Source organism: Equus quagga, chromosome 1, assembly GCF_021613505.1.
Source record: "Equus quagga isolate Etosha38 chromosome 1, UCLA_HA_Equagga_1.0, whole genome shotgun sequence".
Classification (NCBI taxonomy): Eukaryota; Metazoa; Chordata; class Mammalia; order Perissodactyla; family Equidae; genus Equus; species Equus quagga.
The window spans coordinates 57,585,819-57,611,300 of NC_060267.1; the positions used below are offsets into that span (position 1 = coordinate 57,585,819).

At 52.5% G+C, this 25,482-nt stretch overlaps 1 protein-coding gene across 1 annotated transcript; it reads left to right on the forward strand.

The window, feature by feature from the left end:
- The first annotated feature begins 1,099 nt into the window (after nt 1–1,099).
- IL17RA (interleukin 17 receptor A) lies at nt 1,100–23,806 on the forward strand. The gene is made up of 13 exons (XM_046671112.1): nt 1,100–1,518; nt 10,703–10,727; nt 11,545–11,691; nt 12,504–12,616; nt 13,825–13,951; nt 15,568–15,615; nt 15,723–15,886; nt 16,591–16,674; nt 17,041–17,125; nt 17,933–17,944; nt 18,198–18,299; nt 20,214–20,255; nt 20,844–23,806. Exons 1-13 carry the CDS (start codon nt 1,363–1,365, stop codon nt 22,340–22,342), a joined length of 2,604 nt encoding a protein of 867 aa, XP_046527068.1. The 5' UTR covers nt 1,100–1,362; the 3' UTR covers nt 22,343–23,806.
- Nucleotides 23,807–25,482: the final 1,676 nt, after the last annotated feature.

Below are 25,482 nucleotides of genomic sequence, written 5' to 3' on the forward strand. Positions count from 1 at the left end.
TTGTATATTTTAGTTGTGGGTCCTTCTAGTTGTGGCATGTGGGATGCTGCCTGAGGGTGGCCTGACAGGGTGCCAGGTCTACGCCCAGGATCTGAACCCACGAAACCCGGGCCGCTGAAGCGGAGCCCAAGAACTTAACCACTCGGCCACTGGCCGGCCCCTACAAATGTCAAATTTTAATAACAGTTATATCCTCTACACTATTTAAACTTAGGATGACGAGTTTTAGATGTCATCTTAAAAATGTGTAAGAAATGCAGTTTTCCAAAATTCTTCTAGAAATAAACAAGTAAAGACATTTGAAGTCCGGGAGCGTCAGGCCTAATTTAGCTGGGTCGTGTCAGGCAGCGGGGCCTAACCAGACGGTCACCAGGGGCCCGGCGGCTGCGGCGCTCTGACAGTCCGAAAACCCACGGCCCCAGTGCGGGCGGGCGGAATACTGAGTGCGCCTGGCTCTGTGGGCGTCAGAGGCCGGGCAGAGGCCTTAGACTCGATAGGGAGGGAAAGGCAGACGATGGTGGGTTTCGGACGAAGGGAGGAAGAGGATAAGAAGTGCTGTTCTCAAAGGCAGGTGTGTCGGGAGCGTGTAGGATGAACCAGAGGCCGAGGCTCGGAACCGCGATCCGCAGCAGGGACCCAGGGGAGCAAAGGCGCCGGCCTTGGGGTGGTCCCCGCAGTCGAGAGAGGAGAGGATGCAGTCAGCACACGTTCTAGAGGATGAGTCCTCAGAACCGGAGGCTAACCAGTTAGCCGATGACGGTCCTTCAGCAGACGTGGAGCAAGTCCCTTGGGAAACACGGCGGTCTGGGGCGCTGTGGGGACACAAAATGGTGAGACCAGGGGCCGCCCCCCAGGAATTCAGTCTCCCAGAGTTGGCGCCAGATGTGTGGGAAATGATTGCTCGCGCTCCCTCCCCCAACCCGACGAAGCCAGGCGTCGGGAGCAGGAGCTGCCGGCCTGCGCAGGAGAAAGGAGAGCCGGGACGGCAGAGAGGCCTCGGGGAGAAAGGGGTGGGAAGAAGGGACGGGGCGAAGACAGCGGACTTCGTTGAGTCTCGAGTCGGGCCTGATGTCACATGACCGAGAAGGGAAAGGAGAGGGGCAAAGGACCAACGCCGAGTTTTCCGGCTCGACGGGCAGAGCGAGGCCGGGCTCCGCGCGGGGAGGGGCGCGCACCTGCGGCGGGGCGGCGGGGCGGTGCAGCCCTCGGCCCGCCCCCTCGGCCGGCCCGCCCCGGCCGGCTGGAAGCCGGAAGCGGGCGGAGCAGAGCCGACGCGGGACGTCGCGGCCCAAGGAAGCCCCCGGGCGCTCCCTGGCTGCGCCCGCGCCCCGGGCCCCGAGTCCCCCCGACGGTGCTGGGGCCATGGGGGCTCCGCGCCGCGGGCCGCCCGTCTTCCCGGGGCCCCCGCCGGGGCTGCTGCCCCTGCTCCTGCTCCTGCTCCTACTCCTGAGCGGGCTGGCCCCGGGTCGCGCCTCCCCGCGGCTCCTGGAGCACCCGGCGCCCGTCTGCTCCCAGCAGGTGAGACCCGGACGCGTCCCGGAGGCGCGGGCGCCGCGAGGATGCTGCGGTGGCGGGGGGCGGAGAGGGCCGGCGGCTGGGGACCAGGTGCCCCGGGCTGGGCGGGCAGGAAGTCTGCGCTGGGGGTCCGAGGCCTGGGCACAAAGACCTGGGAGGACCGTCGCAGCGGTGGGAGTTGCGGTGTGGACCTGGGCGGAGAGGGAGTTTGTGGGGGTAAAAGATCGCGCTGCGCGTGTTGCACAATCTGAAGTGGCCTCCTGGGCGGGAGGCGGGAGTGACACCTCCGCCGTCGCCCCAGTTTGGGGAAGGAGACCGAGGCACGGGGCCCGGCCAGAGAGGTGGGGCAGGACTGCTTGGAAGGGGAGGTGGAAAGGGGCCATCGGAGGAGCCAGGCAGGACGCGACCGGCTTCCACGCCGCGCGGCGCACAGATCCCCGGCTGTGGCCCGGCGCGAGCCCGGGAGGCCGACTCGGGCCGCGGAAGCTGCCCCTTCAAAGGAGCCCGCGAGCGCACGGCAGCCGGCCAGAGGGCGCTGTGCGGAAGGTGGGGGCCCGACGGGGCTCAGCCCTGCTCCCCAGGGAGGGACCCCGCGGTTGAGGGCCACGCCACTAGCCGGGCGGCCTGCGGGGCCAGGAGCCTGAGCGGTGAGACGCGGCCTGTAGCCGTCCTGGGACAGTTGCGCGGAGGGCGGCCGGCAGACTCGGGGCAGCTCGGTGACACCTCCCCAGAGGGGCGAAGCCCTGGGATGGGGCAGATGGTTAAGCTACCCCTCCAGCTACCCCCTCCCCCCATCCACCGCCACTCGCATCTGGGATAACAGCCGCTTTGTATCTGTCAAGTCGTACCCCGCGCCGTGCCCACAGGAAGTGACACACCCACATGTCGGGTAGTGCCCTTGTTGTGGAGGACCATCTTAAGGAAAAAAAAAAGAGAAACAGCAGAACACTGTATCCGCCTCCACAGCCTCTCCGCTCTAAGCTGTCCTCTCTTTCCTCCGCTTTCTCTCTGGTTTCTTCAGTCCCCTCTCCTCCACCGCCACTGACCCTAAGGAGTAATGCTCAGATCTGAGTCAGAGGATGTGAAACAACCAGAGATATTTCTCCTTATCTAATTTTATGGACTGTTTACCAAAAGAGGGTGGAGGGTGAGTGACTGTTTAGCAGAATTTTTTTTTATGTGAATGACATTGGGAAATGACTGTGACTCCCACTTTTGGGAAAAGCGGCGACATATGCCCAGCAGACCCTTCCTGCAGACTTGCCGTGGAAGTATTCTCCCATGGATGATTCAGTGTTCGTTTTTTGACTGCCATTGGCCCGGGGCCTGCAAAATACAAGGTTCTGTTGCTAGGAACTGAAGCTGTAAAGAAACGCATCCAGGACCCCAGTGTCCAGGGACTTAAATCATCCGGGAGGGAAAAAGGCTGGAAGGTAGGTCACTATGGTGCAAGGCAGTCTGTGGCAAGTGCTTTTCGTACACCCAGTGTGTGTACAGAATTCCAGGGAAGAGAAAAACTACTTCTAGCTGGGGTGTTCCTCACGGCAGAGAAGACATTTGGGCAGCCCCAAAGGATGGAGCATTCCAACTGGTGGAAAGGGGCTGAGCCAAGGCCCTTGGGTGGGCAGGATAAGGTGTGTGGCTGGAGTGGAGGTCTCTGTGGCAGGAAAGTGAGAAAAGCTAGAAAAGGAGGTAGGGACTCCATCGTGGCGTGCATGAGAGGTGGGCTAAACAGGTTTGCCTTTGATTGTTCAGTGGAAAGCTGAAAGTCAGGAGCAGGAGCGGGGCACGGGAGGATTCCAGAGCGGGCTGGGGAGAGCTGCTGTTGGGCAGATGTGTCTGCCCTCTCCTTGCTCTTCCTTCCTCCCACTTGCCTTTGCATACACCTGGCTCGCAGGCAGACAACTCATAACAACTTCCCTGCTTCATTGACTAGTTCTTTTAAAAAGAAAGAAACCACGCCCTTCAGATTTCTTTCCCCCTTCTGATGTTTTAGTAGATGCAACACGATGTGGAGAGGGAAGAAAAGCTACAAACTTGGCCTCTGAGGACCTGGAATGGCCTCCTGACTTTACCCTTACAATCTCTGCAGTGTTGGGCAGTTCAGGCTGCTCGTGCCTGGGTTTCCTCATTTCCACAATGAAAGGGCCAGGTGAGCCATTTCAAGGTGGGCCTGTGCCACTTTCCAGAGTATAAATGTCTGTCCAAAGCCCAGCTGGCTGGGGCTCCCAGTGACTCCCTCCTAGGACAGAGACAAGCCTTGCACAGGCCTGTGCTCTGCCTAGCCCAGTGTTGTAAGCACAGATGTGGGGCCTTGATGAATATTTGTGGAATGAAAGAATGAAGGAATGAATGAATGGATGGATGAAGAATGATTAGCTTTGCTTGAAAAGCAGTGATAAACCAAGACCAGGCGTAGCACTGTTTCCGGCTGCCCGGATTTAGCACCTCAAAACCCACATGACTCTGAGTTCCCCACAGAAATCGATCTGGAGAAACCACAGGTCACTGCATCTCCCTGGGCAGCCTTATGGTCGGCCCTTCCCCTGCTGGGCTTTCTCACTGGGCCCCGTGGCTGCAGCCCAGAGGAAACACAGCCCCTTGGAGCTGGTCAGTGAGTGTTAACACACAGTTTTATGGACAGGATGTGTGTTGTGTTACAGATTCTTTTTGTTTTCCTGAGCACTTGTGTTTTTGGCTTGTAGAGCAGCTGTTTGGTTTCACGCCTATCTTCTGGTTGCCGGAAGCTCTCAGCTGTGCCACCTTCCAGAGTATACGAAGTTGTGTTATGTGGACATTCTCGTATGCTGTGGGTGTGCAGGCCGTCAGGGTTGGGGTCACTGCTGGTAGAGGAGTGAGCAAAGTTGACAGGCTCCTTGGCCACCATTCCTGACTTCTCGCTCTGGCTGCTCACTGCCAGCCTTCTGTCTGGAGACTGTGTGACATCAGATGAAGCATGCGGTGAGGTGGTGCAGGGGTGAGGACTCCGGGCTGAGAGTCAGAAGACCCCAGCTCTGGGTCACGCTTCCCCTGTCACCCACCCTGCAGCTCTGAGTTAGTCACTCCACCGCCCCGAGTCAGTGTTCTTGTCTGTATAAGGAGGTGGTCCTCACCTCAGAGGGTTATGGAGAGAGCAGATAACGTGCTAGCTGTGCGCAGGGGCCGGACCGGGGACACTGTGGTGTCGGAGGGCGTGAGGGCGCTAACGACCACCTGCAGCTTTGCGCTGGGCTCTGTGTGGGGCTTGGCGTGTGACTTCAGTCAGTGCTCACCACAGCCTGCCAGGCTGCTGTGATTAACCTGGCTTAGAGAGGCTGGGTGATGACCCATGGCCACACAGCTAGTGAGAGCTGGGCTGAGGGTCCGTGCAGGGCTGTGTCTGTGACTTCAGAGCCCGCTCTTCCTTACCAGGCACTTGGTAACGTTCTGTTAATGCACAGAGTTGCATGCGGTCTTTTATTTCTTCCTTTTAATCTCCACCACTGTGGACAGAGAATATTAGTCTCCCTTTTTATTTAGGGAAGCCGTAAGCAGTGATTGAGAGGGTGGGTTCAGAGCAAAACTGCATGGGTTCGTGTCAGCTCTGTGGGACCTCAGGCCACTCAGCTGACCTCCCCATGCCTCAGTTTCTCATCAGTAAAAATGGGATAATAGTACTTACCTCATAGGACTGTTGTAAAGATTAAATGGGATATTAAAGTGTTAAAGATCGGGTGATGCCCAGCACAAAAGAAGAGCTCAGTAAATATTAGCTGCTGCTGTCGTCGTCTTCATCATCACGAACATTCTTCCTCTTGGACTTCTGCAGGAGGCCTAACAAAATGCCACTCACAGGCAGGCAGTTCATAAAGAATATTCTGATCCTGCTATTTTTTTAAAAAGGGCATTTGAAGTAAAGAAATTGGGGATGATTTGTTGGAGGGGAATAAAACACGATCCAAAAAAGACCCTGCATGCATTTTTTACGTTGTTAAAAACGTTACTTTAAAGTAAATTCTATCTGGGAATTAAGTCATAAGGAAAACATGTCCGCTATTCCTCCCCCTAAACAAGTTAATATTTTCATTTGTTCATCTCACTTTTCAATCCTTTCATTTGTTTGGAGTAACATCATAGATAAAATTCTATCTTGTAATTAATCCTTATCAAGGTAATATATGGTGATCCTTTAAAAACGGTACTAAGATGTTTAAAAGAAAGACAGCGGAGCCCTGTCCCACCCTCACCACTCCCTAGCCTCTTCCCCCGACGTTACTTGTGTTTCTTGTAGGTATTTCTTCTGGCGTTTGCCTCCATGTTTCTAAATGGACTGCTCTTGTCATTCTTGATTTGTCGATTTTAGATGCTACCTGTTAGAATAGATGCAAATTTAAGTTGCCTACGCTCCCCTGCTCCCACTGCTTCTCCTCCCAGTCTCCCTGTTGTAGTCGTAGCACGGTGTTAGTTAAATCAGTGCTCAGTGTTTATATTGTAACAAGTAGGTAATCCTCACTGCTGAGGCAAGTGTGTGTATTTTGATTATATTTCTTTTCTGGTATAATTTCTTTTCCCCCCTGGAGATGATAATTACTTTAATTCTTCACTTCCATCGTTTTCCGTGTAACTAGTCTTAGTGTTTTCTATCAGGTTTGTCGTATGCTTTTTCGTCCAACATCAGATATTCCACCAGTTTCAGAAAACTCCCTCCTGGGGCCTGTGTTCTCCAGCTGCAGCCTGACTGACTGCTCTCTGGGCCTGTGGCACGGCTGTCACACGAGATGCCCTGTCATGACTGTAGTTCCCGTGTCCTGGGTCCTGTGTCTTCCTTCTCAGAGATGAGCTCCCCCATTTCGCTGGAACATATCCTCCTGCAATGTCCTAAGAGAAGGCATAGGGCTATGAGATAGATTATAGATATAGCTATAGATATGTTACAGGTCTGAATATGTCTTTATTCTACCCTCACACTTTTTTAACAGTTTGGTTAGGTATAAAAGTCTTAGGCTAAAGATGATTGTCCCTCAGAGTTTTGTTGCCTTCCCGCAAACAGTACAGACACTGAGAAAGCTGATGCCATGCTGACTGCACTCTCTTTGTGTGGCACCCGCTGTTTCCCCCTGGAAACATGTAGGATCTTCTTGTTATTTCTGGTGTTCCAAAAGTGTCATGCCATTGCGCCTTGGTCCAGATCTCTTTTTCATCTGTTGTGCACGCCATTCAGTGGACCTTTATTGTTTGGAATTATGTGTCCTTCAGTTTGGGAATCTTTTAATTTTTTCCTCTCGATTTTCTGTGTAAGCTGCTTCTGGAAATCCAGTAAATCATACCTTGTATTTCCTGAATTGATTCTCTAAATACTGATGTATTTTCTCTCCTTTGTCTGTTTGTATTTTTTCTGCTTTCAGAGAAATTTCTGGAATTTTATAGCCCAACACTTACATGAAATTTTTTGTTTTCGCACTTCATTTTTTTCTCTGCTTATTTTTCCAGTGTCCTGTCCTTGTCATATGGCTGCAGTGACCTCTCTTATCTCTTTGAAACAATAATAATTATTTTGTTTTAATTTTACTCTGTTCACAGCATTGTCTTATTTCCTCCAAAAGCATCTTTTTAAAAAAATTGTTTGTTTTGATCTATTTTTCATAGAGGAAACCCTTCTCAAATATCTCGTACTTTTTGGCTATTTTAGAATATTTTAAGAATGAAATCCTAAAAAGCTGATGGAGTGAAATTCTGTGTAGATGGGGCTCATTGATCATTGGACGTCACTGTAGGGGTCAGGCGAGTGTGGCTTGTCTGTCGGGGGCTCTCAAATGTCGACCCCTGGAGGCCTTCTCTCTGGGCCTGGCTGCCAGCGTGCTGAGGTCAGGGCAGGGCACGCGGGGCTGAGGTTCCCAGCATTCCGTGTGTCGACCTTCGCTTGACTCACTGCCCGCTTCAGGCGCGTGCTCTGAACTACCTGCCGAGCACCTGCTCCCTCTAAGACCTGCTTCTGAGAGGGTTGCGATGAGCCTTTGGCTTCTTTCCTGCCTGTCTTCCCTCTGCAGCGTTGAGACTGAAGTTCCTCCACTCGGCCTGAGCCTGCTCCTTCCATTTTGTCTTTTAAAAATTTGTTCTCATCTCTTTTCCACTGATGTTTCCTCTTTGTCCTTGAGAATTTATAAAAATTTTCCCTTTCCTATAACTTTCATATGGTTTAGGGAGGGGGAGAAGAATATATGTGTACACGGTCAACACGACATGATCTCTAATGGAATTTTTTATTCTATATCCACTTAATTGCATATTTTTCTGTTTTCTTTAAATCTTTTCCCCTTATCTTCCCTCTCTCCATCTCCTCTGCTTCCATCCTTTACCCCCAGTAACCAGTGTATTAACAGCCTGATATATGTCTGTCCACATGTTTTTATATGCTCATACAATCATATTTAAGCGTATATATATATATAGAGAGAGAGAGAGAGAGGAGGGTTTTTTCATCACTTATTTCCATAGAAAATTGGATTATATGATAAAAAGTTCTTTGCAACTTATTTTTCTCACTCATGAACACATCCTGGGTGTCACTCTAGGCCAACAGATATCTATATAACTAATTCTTTTTAATATTTACAGAATATTCCATAGTAGATGGCAATCTGTTCAACCATTTCTGTTTTGATAGCCATTGAGATTTAAACATTATTCAGCCGTTCCTGCTTCAATATCACAGAAAAAGAGGGACAGTTACCCATTTTTAAAGCTAGCATAAACTTAATTCTAAAACTTGATAAACTGTATACAAAAAGAGGAAACTATGGACCAACGTCACTTTTGAATATAAATACAAACAATTCTATATAAAATATTAGCGAATTTAATCTAGCAGAATATGCTAGCATAATGCACCATAACCAAGTAGGATTTATGCCAAGAGTGCAGAGTTGGTCCGTTATCAGCAAATCTACCAACGTAATTCATTACATCAATAAATTAAAGGAGAAAATCTACAAAGTTATGTAAATAAATGCTAGAGAGGTATTTGATAAGGGTCAGAAGCTGTTGTAATAAAAACTATAAGCAAAATAGTAATAGACAAAATTTATGTACAATGATGACTATCAAAAACCAAAACCAAAAACAGTGCTATGGTGGCATAGCAAGCTATTCCATCAATCACAGGCATTAGAAGAGGACACCCTCCAGCGTCTTTGTTAATCAACTGACCGTGTTTTCAAACCCTCCCAGCTTCCTCTCAGTCTACTGAAGACAAGAGCCTTTCATCATGCACATCGTCTTGCAGTGGCTTCTGAGTAGCTGCCAGTGGATAATAGAGAGTTACCCAAAATGAGTGTCTGTTTTCCTTTCTAGAAGAGCTCCCCATCTCAAGGTGAAAAAACCAGTTTCTTGTCCTCTGTGCCCTGGTCCTAGGAGTTTCAGGTGGGAGAAGAGAGCGTTCAGGGAGTGATAATCTCACCATTCAGGAAAGAGAGATGCTCGTTAGAGTGAGCAGAGGCAGCTAGATGGATTTCGTTGTTGAACAAGTGAGGAGGGCCCAGAGGGCTGTGATGGCCCTAGCTGAGAATTAATCACCAGGAGCTGGATAGGATACAGAAAATCTGGACCCTGAGGGCTTATGAACTGGTGTCCCACAAAGGGAGGATACGGACCAATGGCACGCTTCGACTCGGTCCTGAGCGTGCTCCAGGGTACTATCCCTACATCCACTTTGTGAATGACCCCTGGTGCCATAGTGTTTTGTCCTTCCCGTCATGAACCCCGCCCCTCTGCTCCCTCTTGAGAGGAAGACAGGTGCTGACCCCAGTACCCTATTCACAGGCATATACCACATCTCTCTGCGTCCTTAACATTGTGTTTCCGGTCTGCTTCAACATCTGACTTTCTGCCCCACGTGACGTGTTTGGTCCATTTGCCAGTTAAGATAGGTGGAAACACCTGAGCCTGAGTTCTTTCCTTGCTCCACTGCCAAATGGGAATGTGTGGAGGTCACCCGTTACAATACTAGCTTCTGTTTATTGAGTACTTGCCATATGCCAAGCTCTAAAGAAGGGGAGCCAGTAGTTAAAGAGCCGCCATTGTGTGCTAGACACTGGACAAATATTGTCTCATTTAGCAGGCAGTGCGATGGTTCTCTGGGCACTGCAGCCAATGAAATTCCTCATAATGATTCTTTTAGGGCTCCTGGTGAGCTGCCTGCTGAACAGTGCAGTAGCCGTGTATTATTTTATTTAATTGTGTAAAATATGAATACATTCCCACTGTTTGAAATCTTTTGCAATACAGATACGTTAGAAGTGAAAAGTGGAAGGCTCCCTCACCCACACTACTGTGGCCAACAGCCCATCTCCTGCCCCATGATCTTTATTTATATTTGTGTCATTTAATTCTCAACAACGCTATCAAGTTGGTATTATGGTTATTCTGATTTTACAGTTAAAGAAATGGAGGCTTGGCGATGTTAGATAAAGTCACTTAGCTGGTAAGTGGTGGTGAAGCGACACCTCCGGGGGTAGGTGTGTGTGTCCAGAGCCGAGTCAGCTAGCCAAACTGAAGCTCAGTGATGCCATTTCCCTCCTGTTTGTAATTGGGGCTTCTACATTCGGCCCTCGGGGTCTCCTCTGCGTTAGAGAGTCAATACAAATTGCCAGACTGGGAGGCAGTATAGTGTAATATTGGTACTTGAGTTCCTTCATTTATAAAACGGAGCCAAGGGCACTTTATCGTAAGTGTGCTATGAGGATGAGTGAGATGATATCTATGTCACCCAGAACAGTCTGGCACACCTTCCCTGGGGGAGTTTGTCGGGACTCAGTGGATTTCCATAGCTGATCCTGTCACAGGACCTGTAGTTTTTGTCCCCCTCCTGCAGCGCTGTTACCCAAACCGAAGGCTGGAAGCCTCAGGAGAGGCGGAGGCCTGTTCAGCCAGATGCCCTGAGAGAACCCTCTTCATGGCTTTTCAAATCGGGAAGTTCCCAGCTCACAACAGTTACTCCAAAAGTGTCAGTTCCATTTTGCCATCCACTGTGCCTGCCTCTCCTGCTCTGTGAGGAGAATGTTGTCTCCCACTCCCAAGAGAGCCCCCCGAATGTGAGAAGGGAGAGCTGTGTGCATTTCATTCTCGAGAATGAGCCGGGGAAAGCGTCTGGAGCCTGGCTTGTGAATTAAAGTTCTTTCACACTGTAATTACCTCCTCCTTGTTTCCACAGGGGCTGAACTGCACAGTCAAGAATAGTAAGTCGTCTGGTTTGTTCCACTTGTTGTTGCTTTGTCAATCAAGTGCTCACCTCGTGCTCATCTCACGGACGTGCTGCCACTCGCTTCTGGTGTAGGCCGAGGGTTACAGCCTGCAGCAGGAAGGATCCTTGCGAATCTAGGGTGCATGCACCTGGGCTTCCCCTCATGCGTGTTCGTCATGCAGAAGTCAGGAAGTGAGAGGCGGCACTGTCACCAGGACTATGAGCGCCCTCCGGGAGCTGCTCCAGCGGGTCTGCACGGTCACTGGGGGGCTGTGAGCGCCCTCCGGGAGCTGCTCCAGTGGGTCTGCACGGTCACTGGGGGGCTGTGAGCGCCCTCCGGGAGCTGCTCCAGCGGGCCTGTGATACAGGTAGATTTGCCAGAGCTCAGCACTGGAAAGCGAGAGCCGTCTGTGGTGTTGATTTTGGTTTGTGTTTTAATGCAAGAAGGAGGCACATATTTCAAGTGTCTGTGCTCCTTATACAAATAAAGCAACACTGTTACCTCACCATCTCTCCTGTGCCCCCATTTCCCACCACTGCTTCATCTCACAACCAAGTCGTGTGCTTTGTCCTCTCTCTTCAAATGCCCTGTAGACTTCTGAGCTTTGCAGTGACCCCAGACAAGCATTAGAAAAGAGGAGGCTGGGTGGGGAAGCTGAGAACCCACCAAGGGTCCCAGGCTCCTGACTGTTCAAAATCCAGCTCTCTGGACCCACTGCTGGGGCATCTTGTCTGTGTGCTTCTCTCTTGCAGTTTCTTCAGTTTTTTGCAGAGCATGCAAGTCTCTGATTTCTGCTTTTCCTGGCTACCAGGCACCTGCCTGGATGACAGCTGGCTCCACCCTCCACACCTGACCCCCTCCTCCCCAAAAGACGTCCAGATCCAGCTGCACTTTGCCCACACCCAGCAAGGAGACCTGCTCCCTGTGATTCACATCGAATGGACACTGCAGACAGATGGTGAGTGGGCATGTCAGCCGGGCCCTGGGGGAGCCTGCCCACCTCCAGGTGAATCTGCAAACTAGCCCTGGCCCTCCCATCAGACTCAGAATTGGGCTCCTAGTCCCGCACTCAGACATGAGGGCCCAAATTTAGTGCTGAAAGGACCCATCATTTCATGCAGTGCATACTTTTTCAGTGTTTTAGGCATTAACGCATGATGATATCTTCTCATCCCACCATCCTTCATGAAAGGCCTTCCTTTGGCCTAAAATCTCTATCACCCTGGGGGAAAAAAGTCAAGTGGTTAATTCTCTGACTTCAGTACTAAACATTTGCTGGAAAAATGGTAACACATTTGCCAGCCTGCTTTTCCCCTTAGTTTAGGGGCTGGAACTTCTTAAAACAACATTTCCCAAAGCTTTTCAAGGGTAGACACTTGTATTACAGGATTAGAAAGATTGGGGTTAAGAAGAGCCAGCCCCAGAGGTGTGAACAGGGCCGGAGGAGTTCTCTGTAAACTGGCTGCTGCCCCCTCAAGGACGGCAATGCCCGTGTTTGACGTGCCACGTTGCTGAGGCCTTGGCCACAGATTTGCAAAGCGTTTGCCTCTAGCCCAGTGTAAAATATCTCTTGTCCTTCTCCAGCTGGGAAGTGTCTGCAAGGCTGTAGGCTGCTCAGGCCCAAGAGTGAGCTAGAAGAAACGGGAAGTGGAGGGTTGAGTAAGATGGGCAGATTTTCTCTTAACAGTGAGCAAGCATAACAGACAGGGAAGTGGCACACCCAGCGGTGTGTGGTCTGCATCTGTCTCCTCCCCTCCCTCTGACCTTCAGCCAGCATCCTGTACCTGGAGGGTGCAGAGTTATCTGTCCTGCAGCTGAGCACCAATGAACGTTTGTGTGTCACGTTTGAGTTTCTGTCCAGACTGAAGCACCATCACAAGCGGGTAAGGCCGGCTCCGGAGCGGGTCACGTCCATCTGAGGACAGTGAGGAGCAGAGCATGTTTTGAAAACTTCCCAGACCTGCCTCCCCCTGCTTTTTCTTCCAACCGTACCTACCTGTTCATTGTGAAGGAAGTTGAAAGGGAAGACAGCTTGCACACCGCCCTCCACCTTTATTCATAACCGAGATCAATCTGGGGCCCGCCTCCAGCAAGGAAGACATTGTCCAGACCAGAGGACTGCGGGGGGTGGGGGCGTTGCAGGAGGTCGGCAGCCGTTTGGGCTCATCCTGCTGCTCACAGCCAGGTGGTAAAATGTTGATTCTCCCTTAGTTTGTTTAAAGCAGTGGTTCTCAATCTACGGCCCCAGGACCAGCAGCACCAGCATCCCCTGGGAACTTGTTAGAAATGCGGGTTCTGGGCCCCACCCTACACTTCCTGAATCAGAAGCTCTGAGGGTGCTTAACAACCCCCCAGGTGATTCTGATGCAAGCTCAAGTTTGAAAACTGCTAGTTTAAATCTGCAAAACGTGGCTATTTGCATACTTCCCACCAACACAGCAGCCAAGACAGAGCCCCTCTCCCATGCTTCATTGGGACCAGACCTGCCGGCTGGGTGGATGGTGAGGACTAGTGGCCTAAATCTACTGAGAAGCAAAGTCAGTATCTGTAATCTGCAACAAGCAGAAAATCTCTGCACAGATTCTGTCTCTGCAGCAAAGGCTCTGTGGGCGCAGGGTGAGTGAGACTGTTTATAGTCCTCCCTCCCACTTTTGTGCTCTAGGACATTCTCACGAGATGCCTGGCTTTCCCATTTAAGAAGGAAGTCATTTAGCAAATAGTTTTTAGCTGCGGCTGGCGTGCCAGCTCCCCCAACAGCCCCAGTCCTCTGGCCCGGCTCCCTCACACCCCCTCCTGGGGTGTGAGAGGGCTGGTGGGGAGGAGGCCTCTGTTGCCTTTCCCCAGATTCTCTTGCATATGACACTGCTGTCCACTGAGGAGGCCAGGCCTAGGTTTTTAAAATAGGCAGGAAGGACCAGAGGAAACAAAAACAGAGTTACAGATGCCTCTGATTTTGCATCTTGTTGTGATGATTGTTTTCTTCCTGTTTTTGAGTGATCTTTTGGGGGCGAGTGGGGTGGGGTTTTTGGGCAAGGCGGGTGAGAGGTGTGTGTGTGACCTGTCCAACCTCTGCCTCCTCCCTTCTCTTCAGTGGCGTTTTATCTTCGCTCACTTTGTGGTAGAGCCTGGCCAGGAGTACGAGGTGACCGTCCACCACCTGCCCAAGCCTTTCCCTCACGGGGACCCAAACCACCAGTCCAGGAACTTCCTCGTGCCTGGTAAGAGCGCCCTCCCAGGCCATTGCCTGACCACTCGGCTCTGCAGAAGAAACCAGCAGGTGGCTCGTCTGCCCCTCTGCTTGGCTGGACGGTGGCTGCCGTTGTGTGCGTGTGGCGTATCCACAGAACGAACCCATGCCAGGGGTGGGAGCTCTTCGGGGCACGGCTGCAGCCTCTGCTGCCTGAAGGCAGAGCCGGTTCCCTGTTGGCACAAACGGTGGGTATTGGGCTAAGACCCCAGGCGTTCTCTGGCAGCTGGAGTCCCTCCCTCCGTCTAGAGGAGCACGCTTCCTGCCCAGAAAGTACCGGGAAGACAAGCCACGCTCGGAAGAGTTGTAACCCTGCTCCCAACCGAGTTCCAGCTCTCATCACCTTGTCCTTCGCTTTTTATCCGTCACCCTGCCTGCATGTGTCTAACGCCGTCCCACGTATGACGCCGTCTTCCCTCCCCTCTAATCCGTCCTGCCTGTGAGCACTGCCAGCATCACCCTCTAAACACTTTTTATGTGTGTGCACCTTCTGTTCTCCGTCCTCCCCGGAATCTCAGCCATAGCCTGCAGTAGTTCTCATCGCTCAAAGTCAGCTGCATCTGGACCCCCAGCCTGTTCATGCGGTCTCCAGAACCCCACAAATCACTTTGCATATGGTGATCACAGAGTGCTTGTTGAGGATGGTGATGGCCTTCTTCATCCCTGGAGCAGCCCCCCCCCCACACACACACACACTATCTGCTTACCCTGCTTTATTTTTCTTCATGTTACTCATCACTCCTGGCATTTTACTGTCATGATATAATTATGACAGCATGTTATGCTGTTTGCTTGTTTTTGTTGGTCTCTTCGACTGGAATGTGATCTCCGGGGTGGGGACTGTGTCTTATTCACCACCGGATTGCCAGTGCCTCAAACAGTGCCTGGCATGTAGTGGGTACTACATAAGTATTTGTTGAGTGAGTGAATCTCTCAGTCCCCTCCCCTGTTCCTAAAGTGGACTGACTCAGTGCCTGTCATTCCTCTGCGACTCATACCTGTCACATGTCTTCTTAAACCAAAGCGAAAATGTTAGAGTCAGGGAAGTTGGGGGAGGGGATCAAGAAGATAACTGGAGCAAAAGTCCTTAAGGTGGTGCCTGGACCAGCAACATCATCCAGTTACCTGGGAGCGTGTTGAAAGTGCAGCTTCTCAGGACCTACCCCAACCTGCTGAATCAGAAACTACTGATGATGATACACACAAAAGTTTGAGAAATGTTGCCATGGAGAAACAAAGTGCTTCTCCCTGTGTGAAAAGGCAGAGGCAGCCCTGGAGAGGAAGCTGCGGTGGGGAGAGAAGGAACTGGAGTGGACCGAGGCCCTCGGCCACCCAAAGCAAGCTCAGGAGGAATACACTTGAATCTGGAATGTTCCCTGAGAGAGGAGAGATGAGACAAGCAGTCAGCCCTCAGTTCTCTGGGACCCCTGGCCAGTAGCAGTGGGCCAGTCCTAGAGCTTGCTTTGAAGGGGCCATCTTTGAACAGGCTCCCCAGAAGGGAAAAAGCAGTTATCCCTTGTGTCAGGAGTCTGGAAGCCAAGTTTCTAAGGCAGACACTTAACGGTTTCACTTTTTTCTGGGCCGCAGACTGCATGGACCCCAGGATGAGGATAACCACGCCGTGTGTGAGCTCAGGTGACTGCGCTGGGCGGGCTGGGCGGGAGTGCTCTCCCTGGTTGCAGGCACACCACATGCATGCAAGCCCTCTCCTCACTTGCACCCTCCCTCTGTGCCCTGGGCAGGCAGCCTGTGGGATCCCAACATCACTGTGGAGACCCTGGAGGCCCACCGGCTACGGGTGGGCTTCACCCTGTGGAATGAATCTGCCCGTTACCAGATCCTGCTGAGCAGCTTTCCACACATGGAGAACCAGAGCTGCTTCGATGACGTACAGAATATACTCAAGGTGACTCTCTGCCACCTTCTTACCCCTCTAGCAGCTCAGAACCACCTCTCCACACCTCCAGTCTCCCTGACTGTCCTGCCAGAACTGCGGTTTGAGGAGCTCAGCACTCAGTACTGTGCTCGGTCAGTACTGACCCCGGGCTGCTGCTCTTCTCCTTTCCTGTGCTGTGAGCTGATGCCTAGTGGGTCCTCTTGCTCCTACAGCTGATCCTACATCTGACGGGCTGGAGTTGGTCTCTGCCTACGCCCTACCCAGGCCTTCTTGTTCTCCCCACCCCACGTTCTCCCCTATTCTCTGTTTTGCTTTGTTTATTCCACTTATTCCAAAAATCATTTGAAGATTTGAAAAATGTGGAAATTAAGACAAAGGGGAAGTATAGGTGGAGAAATAAGATGAAGCCAGGGTGCAGTTAGTGCAGAAAATGTGTGCTGTGCTGCCGGACGTGAGCACAGAGTTGTCTCCGTGATCCTGGCAGCCAAAGCAGAGAGGGGACTGCTGGTCACCAGATGTGTTCATGAGTTAACAACAAAGCCGTGCCCCAGGGACGTGTAGCTTCTCCCGGAACCGAAACCCGAGGAGCAGTTGTCCCTGTGGCCCTCCCGAGGGTGAGCGGGACAGCAGTGGGCAGCGTTCTCTCAGCTTCCTTGGCGGACGCGGCAGGTTCTCATTCAGCCAGTCGTCCGCATCCACCCCTCTCTCCTCAGCACACACCAGAGGCTTCCCACCAGCGGGCCAACATCACGCTCACCCTATCCGACTTTAATTGGTGCTGCCGCCACCACGTGCAGGTGGGTGAATGTGGTATGGACAGGTGTGGGAGGGCACAGGTGGCCATTTCTGCTAGATGGGCAAGGAGAGGAGGAGGGCAGCTCGTGGACCGGTGCTCTCTCCGAGGACCCAGCCCGCTGCTGTCTGGTATTCCCTGCCTGACGAGGCATCAGCTGCCTTCGCCAGCCGTGCCCTCCCAGCCCCATCTGGCAGGGGTGCTTTGACCCCCTCTTGCTGATGGGTGATCTGGAGATTCTGCAGTAGCCAACTCAGGTCTCTGACTCTCAAATAGCCTGTGCTGGCGAGAAAGCCTCGGTGTGGGCTGGGGGCCTGCGTCTCCTCCGCGTCTCAGAGTCCTGCTCTCTCCGCTCTTCCTGCCCTCACAGATCCAGCCCTTCTTCAGCAGCTGTCTGAACGACTGCCTCAGACACACTGTGACCGTACCCTGCCCGGAAATTCCAGATACTCCAGGTAGGAAGCCTATGGCTGTCCTGGGACATAGTTGGGGGTGAGAATGGATAACAGTCAACAGCTTGAGCTGAACCCTGCCCTGGTCCTAAGGGTGGGTGCAGAGTGTAATTTAACTTGGAGTTATTCAGGCCTGCAGTGTGGGGCTTTAGAGAGACACTCTACTGGGTTGGACTCTTGACTGCCTTTCACTAGCTGTGTAGCCCCGGACAAAGTACTTAACCTTTCTGATCCTCAAATTCCATGACTGGGAAAATGAGGGTTGTTATCATCATAGAGTTGCAGTTTTGCACCACTTAGCCAAGCGCTGTAGCATGTCGTCGATTTCCAGTCCTCACAAACTGTGAGTCATAGTACTGTGAAGGGAGACTCTCTCCCCCAGGTTCATAGATGAGGAGACTGAGGCAGAGAGATGTTACATAACTTGTCCCAGATCACACACCAAGGAAGTGGCAGAGGCCTGGTTTCTGGCCTGAGCCCATGAGAGTCGGCAGCCCCTCCCTCCCCCTGTACTGCCTCCCACTTCTGGTTCAGAAGGACTTCTGCAGCCCGACATGTGGCCGCAGCCAAGTGCCGATCAGTGACAGAGATTGCACTGGCCTGGATGAGAGCCCTGGCCTCCCAGATGAGAGTGGGCGTCCCTTATTAGACCAACTTGTTTCACGGCAATGGTTTCATTATGTTGAACTCGTACCTAAAGTGCTCGGGGTAGCGTCAGGGTCATCTGCAGGCCCCCAGTGATGTCAGTGACGATTTTTGTGATTACTGCTAATGATTAAGAATACTGTTTTGCCTTTGTTCTCATTGCAGACTCGATTGCAGGTAAGTCCAGCTCGCCTTCCCATAGTGCTGCAGGAGTCCTCAGGGGCCACATGGGAAATCCCTGACCATGCCTTGTACGGAGCCGGGCAGACAAGGCTGGGCCAAGAGGCAGCCCAGGGGTGGGTGAGACGGTCAGCATGCCGTGATGTGGGCCAGAGAGGACAGCCCAGGGCCAGCCATGGGCCCCGGGACCTCAGTGTTGGCAGAGCAGGCCTCCCCTGCCATGTCACTCGTGCTGTTCTGCTTGCCACAGACTATATGCCGCTGTGGGTGTACGGGTTCATCACGGGCCTCGTCGTCCTGCTAGTGGCTTCCGTCATCCTGCTGGTCGTCTGCATGGCCTGGAGGCTGCCTGGTAAGTGCAGGGGCTGTGGGAGCCAGTCCTGGGGCTTTCCCCTCTGTTCCTCTTTCTCCCCATGTCCCCTCTTCCCCCTCCATTTTCTGCGAGACTGTGCTCAGAGGGGACCCTTCAATTCCAGCCCTTCAACCTCAACCTAAGTACAGACATTGCGCCTCTTAGGCCTCGCCTTGGTTGTCAAGAACTCAGAGCCTACAGTCAGGCTGACCTGGGCCCAAATACCAGCTCCACCACTTACTATCTGGGCAAATTACTTAATTCTCTGAGCCCCAGGTTCCTCTTCTGTAAAATGGAAATTATAGTGATACCCACATCGTAAAATGGTTGTAAGGATTAAGTGAAATAGTGCCTCTGAATTTTGCACATGATACGTGCTCAGTATATATTGGCCACAATTGTATCTATTGCTACTAAAATTAGTCTTATTAAAATCAACAGGCTGGAAGCAGCTGGGGAGTCCCTGCATCAGAAGTGACTAGCCAGGCAGGTGGAGCAGCCTGAGCGGCGCCCTCCTGCAGCCCCTAGGCTTGTGCATGTGAGGCGAGCAGAGCAGCCAGGGGCAGCACGATGTGCTAGAGGAGGCTCGGGTAGACCCAGAACCCACGGGGGTGGACCCAGCTCTGCCTCATGGGTTTGCAGGCTTAGGAAGTTGCTTCCCAAACCTTGGACTTGGTTTTCTGCTCTGTAAGGCGGGCTAAGAGCACCTCCCTGTCAGGGCTGTGGTGAAGATCAAATGGTAGTGCTGACGAAGGTGCTTGCTGGTGGATGTTAATAATGTTGCTGCCCTCTCTCCCTGCAGCCCTCTCTGGCCAGGTCCTAAGCAGGAGAGAACATGGGTCCTCGGCTTAGGGGCCGGCCTCCCCTGCCCCTCCACGACCCTAGGCTGTTTCCTCAGTGACCTGGACTGTCGTTTCCACACTCACAGGCTTGTCAGGATCAGCTATTCTCCATTATTAATTATTGTACATGGAAAGAACCACACGCCAGCCACGCAAAGATCTAGTGGGAGGGCCCTTCCCCAGGGGACTACTCACATCTCTACAGGGCTTGAGAAACCATCAAGTCCTCTGGAGGTGTCTGGGGGCTTTTTGTTTCGTTTCTGCTGCTGCACTTCTGGCCTTTCCCCGAAGCACCCCATGCTGCAGGGTGAAGGCAAGGACAGGAGAGACACCTCGCTCGTGGTTTGACTGTCTTTTGACAGTTCTGGGAAGAGGCCGAGGGGGTGGGGATTGAGATTGGGGTTCCAGTGTCATCCTCGGCCATCTGTGGGTTCCGTTCCCCCTGTCCATGTCCCCAAGGACTTGACTCATGCACCAGTTTCCTTCGTTGCATCTCTGAGGGGAGCCGTTCGTTTCCCTTCCTCACCTCCCTAAAAATACCAGGAGGAAATGTTGTCAACAGGCCTGGTGGGGGCTGCTTCTAGAGATGTCTTGTAAGATTTTGCCTCCTGAAGTGGGGAGTCTGCTTGGGGGTGGCCAATCTGTGGGGATGGAGGGCACAGAACTGTGGTGAGGCACTGGCATGGACCCCCAGTCAGCATCCCGGGGCCCCCAGTGGGTGGGTGTGTGGAATCCTTGCCCCCAGCTGACTGAGCACATCCAATGTGCTGGGCACTCCACATGAAATCCCCTAACACACCCATTTCACAGAGGAGGAGACTGAGCTTCAGAGGAATGAGTAACCTTCCCAGCTCACAGCTCACAGTGGCTGACCCGGGATCCGCACTGGAGCGACTCCATGGTGCATCTCCCTGCAAAGGCCCGGAGGTGTCTGGGAGCCACTGCCTCGGGCGCCCTCCCTGTCGTGGGCCCTGGGTCAGGACTGGAGCAGTGCTCCCGTCAGATGCCCCTGTGAGCTGGGCCCTATTTCTCTTCCAAAAGAGCCACTCTGATATATTTCTTTTCTTTCTAGGGTCTCATCATGAAAAATACGGTAATGACACCAAAAACACAGGTGACTATTTGTGGTTGGATGGGCTGGGTTGGGGTGTGTTTTAAAGCTGTGGTGGAGATTCTCTTGAGATGCTTGGGGGGCAGCCTTCTGCAGTGCGACCCTGAGTCCCTTCAGGGGACCTAGCCTCCAGAGGACCCGCCTCCAGCACCCCAGACAGAGGGGACTTCAAATGGCAAGGCTGGGCTAACATTTTTTTAATCACTTAGGAAGGGAAGGGAGGCGTACCGTATTTTGTGAAAAGAAGTCCTCCCTGTAACAGATATTTCTATTCCATAGGCAGGCCTTTGTGCCTTTTTTCCTTTTTTAATTAAAATAATTAGAGTAAAGGCCAGAGGCCAGTTAAGAAGATGAGAGAGAGAGATTCTTTTTCCAGAAGGCACCAGACTGTTTTTTTAGCAAAACAGATGAAACAGCAATATTCGGCTTCTTCCAAGGCCCCAGTGCATTTCTTGGGCAAGAGAGCCAAGCTCCACCTGGCCAGGTCACTCCCAAGTCGGCCAGTGGGGGGTGCTGCCCTCGGCCTTGGTGTGAGGATCCATGCAGGCACACACCTAAACCTGCGGGCTTGGCTCCCCTTGTTTCCCTCAGAAGTCCTGCCTGCTGCCGGCCTGACTCCCCCACCCCTGAAGCCCAGGAAGGTCTGGATTGTCTACTCCGCCGACCACCCCCTCTATGTGGATGTGGTCCTAAAGTTTGCCCAGTTCCTGCTCACCGTCTGCGGCACTGAAGTGGCCCTCGACCTGCTGGAGGAACAGGTTATCTCAGAGGTGGGCGTCATGACCTGGGTGGGCCGCCAGAAGCAGGAAATGGTGGAGAGCAACTCCAAGATCATCATCCTGTGCTCCCGAGGCACCCAGGCCAAGTGGCAAGCCATCCTGGGCTGGGAGGAACCCGCCATCCAGCTTCGGTGTGACCACCGGAAGCCCGCCGGGGACCTTTTCACGGCGGCCATGAACATGATCCTACCAGACTTTAAGAAGCCAGCCTGCTTTGGCACCTACATCGTCTGCTACTTCAGTGACATCAGTGGTGAGAGTGACATCCCTGACCTCTTCAACATCACCCCCAGGTACCCACTCATGGACAAGTTTGAGGAGGTATACTTCCGGATCCAGGACCTGGAGATGTTTGAACCTGGCCGGATGCACCGTGTTGGGGTGCTCGCAGGTGAAAATTACCTGCAGAACCCCAGCGGCTGGCAGCTCAGGGAAGCTGTGGAGAGGTTCCGGGAGTGGCAGGCTCAGTGGCCTGACTGGTTTGAGCGTGAGAACCTTTGCCTGGCAGATGACCAGGACCTCCCATCCCTGGACGAAGAGGTGTTTGAAGAGCCGCTGCTGCCACCGAGAGGAGGGATCATCAAGCAAAAGCCTCTGGTGCGGGAGCCTGCCTCTGAGGGCTGCCTGGTGCTAGATCTGCTTGTCGGTGAGGAAGGAAGAGGAATGTCAAGGCTGGAACCTCAGCTTCAGCCCCAGGGGGAGCTGGCAGCCCAGACCCTGCAAACTACAGTGGTCCCTGTGAAGATTCCTCCAGCTCAGGCAGTGGAACCCGTCCCTGGAGCTGTGGAGGGCCACGCAGCCAGCCGGTTCGCCGTGGTGGAGGGTCAGGAGGCCTGCCCACTGCTGGAGGGCTGTGGCCCCCAGCGGAACAGTGTCCTCCTCCTCTCTGACTCAGAGGACCTGCCACTCTACAGCACCCCGCCGGCGTCACCTGACCACCTCCCAGAGGACGTGAGGGAGCAGCTTGAAGACTTGATGTTCTCACTCTTCCAGCAGAGTCTGAGCTGCCAGGCCCAGGAGCGGTGGAGGAGGCCAGCCGTGGCCCTGCAAGGCCCACACACACCCTGCGAGGAGGGCCAGCGGCAGTCCGTGCAGTCAGACCAGGGCTATATCTCCAGGAGCTCCCCGCAGCCGCCCGACGGACTTACAGAGATGGAGGACGACGGAGAGCAGGACCTGGGAAAGTCGGCTGAGCCACTCTCTCCTGAGGACCTGGAGAGCCTGAGAAGCCTTCAGCAACAGCTTTTCTTCCAGGAGCTTCGGAAGAACTCTGGCTGGGACAGCGTGGAGCCAGAGACGCCGGCCTTGTAGGGGCCTCCCAGACCCAGAGCACTGAGAGAAGGGTGTGTGTGTGTTCGTGGGTACACACGTGTGTCTGTAGATGTATATACGTTCGTGTGTGAGCTGTGTACCTTTAAAATGTAGACATCTTGATTCTGATCCCAGGGTATCCCCCTTAACTTTTCTTTCTCTGACCATCTGGTCATCTTCTGTCCCCACAAGAATCCACAGCCCATTCCCAGGAGCTGATGACACAGTGTCCCTAAGTCCCCATCATTCATTCATTCATTCAGCTTTATTTTGCACCTACTACATGCCAGGCATCTGAGATGGAAAGATAAATTACACCGGGCACAGCCCTGGCCACCAAGGAGCTTAATATTTAGTGAGAGCAGCAGATTAGACAGAGGATGGTCATGCAAGATGTAAGGGCTGAATGGAAGCCCACCCAGGGCTCTGAAAACACCCCAAAGGGGCCCCTGGCCCAGGGAGAAATTCCTGGAGGAGGTCATGTAGGAGCTGAAGAAGAAGCTGGTTTGCTGGGCCAAGACCTTGTAGTGGGGCAGGCAGCAGTCCCAGGAGAGGGAGGAGCAGCCTGTGGCGAGGGCTGCGAGCGGAGTGGGGAGCTGCAGCTGAGCCTGGAGCGGAAGGAGGGAGGCAGTGAGAGGTGGCGGGAGGAGCCAGAGCAGCTGGGAAGGCCTTGTGGCCAGGCTGGGAGGCGGGCCGTCAGCCCAAAGGCCTGGGACTCCTTTAATAGGATGAGCTGTGGCCCTGCAGAGCAGAAGGCTGAGGGCCACATGTACCAGAAGCCACCTTGGATCATTTTTGGAAAGAGACAAGATAGAAATGTGTGATGTGAAACCTAACAGCCTTCAGCAGGGAGAAAACTCAAATCCTGAGCTCACGTTTTGGCAGTCAGTCAATGGGAGAGCTCCAGCAAAGCGTTCTTCAGGGGCTGCCTGGCTGAGTCCATGGGCTCTGGAAGCACAGGAACTGGGAGCCCTCAGCTCCACACTGTGGTCCGATGCAGGGTGAGTTGAGTGTGGGATATGGAGGGCCCACAGCAGGGTGGGGAGGTGGGGCGGGGTGGGAGTGGGAGGGCAGTGAGGACCTGGCGGGCGCACTGACGGGAGAGGAGAGTGTGTCACTCTGCACTTAGAGGTCTGTGGTTCAAAGACATTTGAGGAGAGATGGTAAGGCCCAGTGTTGGAAGGAGTTGTCCCTGAAGTACCTCCTTGGGAGAGACTGAAGTCTTCTGTCTATCTGGGCGTCCCAAAGAGCACGCTGGGATGCCGTCTTCCCTTGGAATTGAATGTCCTCCATTGTCTATACCTGAGTCCTTAACTATAGCTCCAAGTTTCAACAAGCAGGAGAGGATTCTGAAATGTGATGGGAAACCACCTGTCAGGGGTGTACATGTGTGCACGCATACACACACACATACATATATGTGAAAGATTATCAATAAAAGAATGAATGAATTTGTTAACTCTGGTAAGATTTCCTGGTGGTTATTTTGAGTCATATGTTACTATAGGTCAAGAAGTTCCTAGCTCTAGAGTTCTTTCTCGTATTGAAGTTTTTCCTAATTGCAGCAGGGCTGTCAAGGCCTAGGTCCCAGACAGGGTGCGGCTATAAACTGGAGGTCTGTGTCCCCCACAAATTCTTATGTTGACATTTAATCCCCAGTGTGACAGTATTGAAGGTGGAGCCTCTGGGAGATGATGAGGTCCTGACGGCGGAGCCTCACGAATGGGATTAGTGCCCTTGGGAAGGAGGTTTCCTCCGCCCTTCCACCAGGTGAGGACAAGTGAAAATGGTCGTCTGTGAAGCAGGAAGCAGGTTCTTCCCAGACGCTGAACCTGCCAGCGCCTTGGCCGTGACTTCCCGGCCCCCAGCACTGGGAGAGATAGATTTCTGTTGTTTATGAGCTACGCAGTCTGTGGCGCTGTTATAGCAGCCTGAAGGGACTAAGACAGGAAAGGAAGTGAGCGCTTCCAGCTGCCAGCCTCTGGGGCTCCGTCTCTCCAGTAATGCTAGAGGCAGCGTCATTGGGTCTGGACGCCCACCCAGCTTTCTCCGGCATGGCCCCAGCTTCCAATGAGCGCTTGTTGGGTGTTTAGGGGTTGGAATACCATGGCGGACTCTTCCCTCGCTGGAGCCAGGGTTCCACGTGGCAGCAGAATGTCCCCCCAGGTGAGGTCCTGGGGCCCAGAAGCACACTTCCATTAGGATTGCATTCCTCACAAACCTTGAATTCTAGCTTCGCTGGCCTTTGAGGCCAAATGTCCTCAATTGGCATTGTCCACTTTGTCCCCTTTATCTTCAGGGCTGCTGCTTTTTTTATAACAGTTTTATTGAGATGAATCACATACCATACAATTCACAATTGACCCCGTGCAGTTCATTGGCTTCCACGAGTTCAGAGTTCAGCAACCATAGGCATAAGCAATTGGAGAACATTTTTCTCTTTTTTTTTTAATTGAGTTAATGATAGGTTACAATGTTGTGAAATTTCAGTTGTACATTATCGTTTGTCAGTTGTGTTGTAGGTTCACCCCTTCACACTTTGTGCCCACCCCCCACCCCACCTTTCCTCTGGTAGCCACTAATCTGTTCTCTTTGTCTACATTTTTAAATTCCTCATATGAGTGGAATCATACAGAGATCGTTCTTCTCTATCTGGCTTATTTCACTTAACGTAATTCCCTCAAGGTCCATCCATGTTATTGCAAATGGGATGATTTTATTCTTTTTTGTGGCTGAGTAGTATTCCATTATGTATGTGTGTGTATATATATATATATATATATACACCACATCTTCTTTATCCATTCATCTGTTGATGGGCACTTAGGTTGCTTCCATGTCTTGGCTATTGTGAATAATGCTGCAGTGAACATAGGGGTGCATGGGACTTTTGGAATTGCTGATTTCAGGTTCTTTGGTTAGATACCCAGTAGTGGAATAGCTGGATCGTATGGTATCTCTATTTTTAATTTTTTGAGGAATCTCCATACTGTTTTCCATAGTGGCTGCACCAGTTTGCATTCCCACCAGCAGTGTATGTGGGCTCCTTCTTCTCCACAACCTCTGCAACATTTGTTACTATTTATTTTAGTTATTTTTGTCATTCTAATCAGTGTAAGGTGATATCTTAGTGTAGTTTT

Bases quoted from the DNA above. Each gene is read 5' to 3' on its own strand.
- IL17RA (XM_046671112.1), top strand. From the start codon at position 1,363: ATGGGGGCTCCGCGCCGCGGGCCGCCCGTCTTCCCGGGGCCCCCGCCG. The intron at 1,519-10,702 runs GTGAGACCCGGA...TTGTTTCCACAG, and splicing joins CGCCCGTCTGCTCCCAGCAG to GGGCTGAACTGCACAGTCAA. The intron at 20,256-20,843 runs GTGACTATTTGT...TGTTTCCCTCAG, and splicing joins TAATGACACCAAAAACACAG to AAGTCCTGCCTGCTGCCGGC.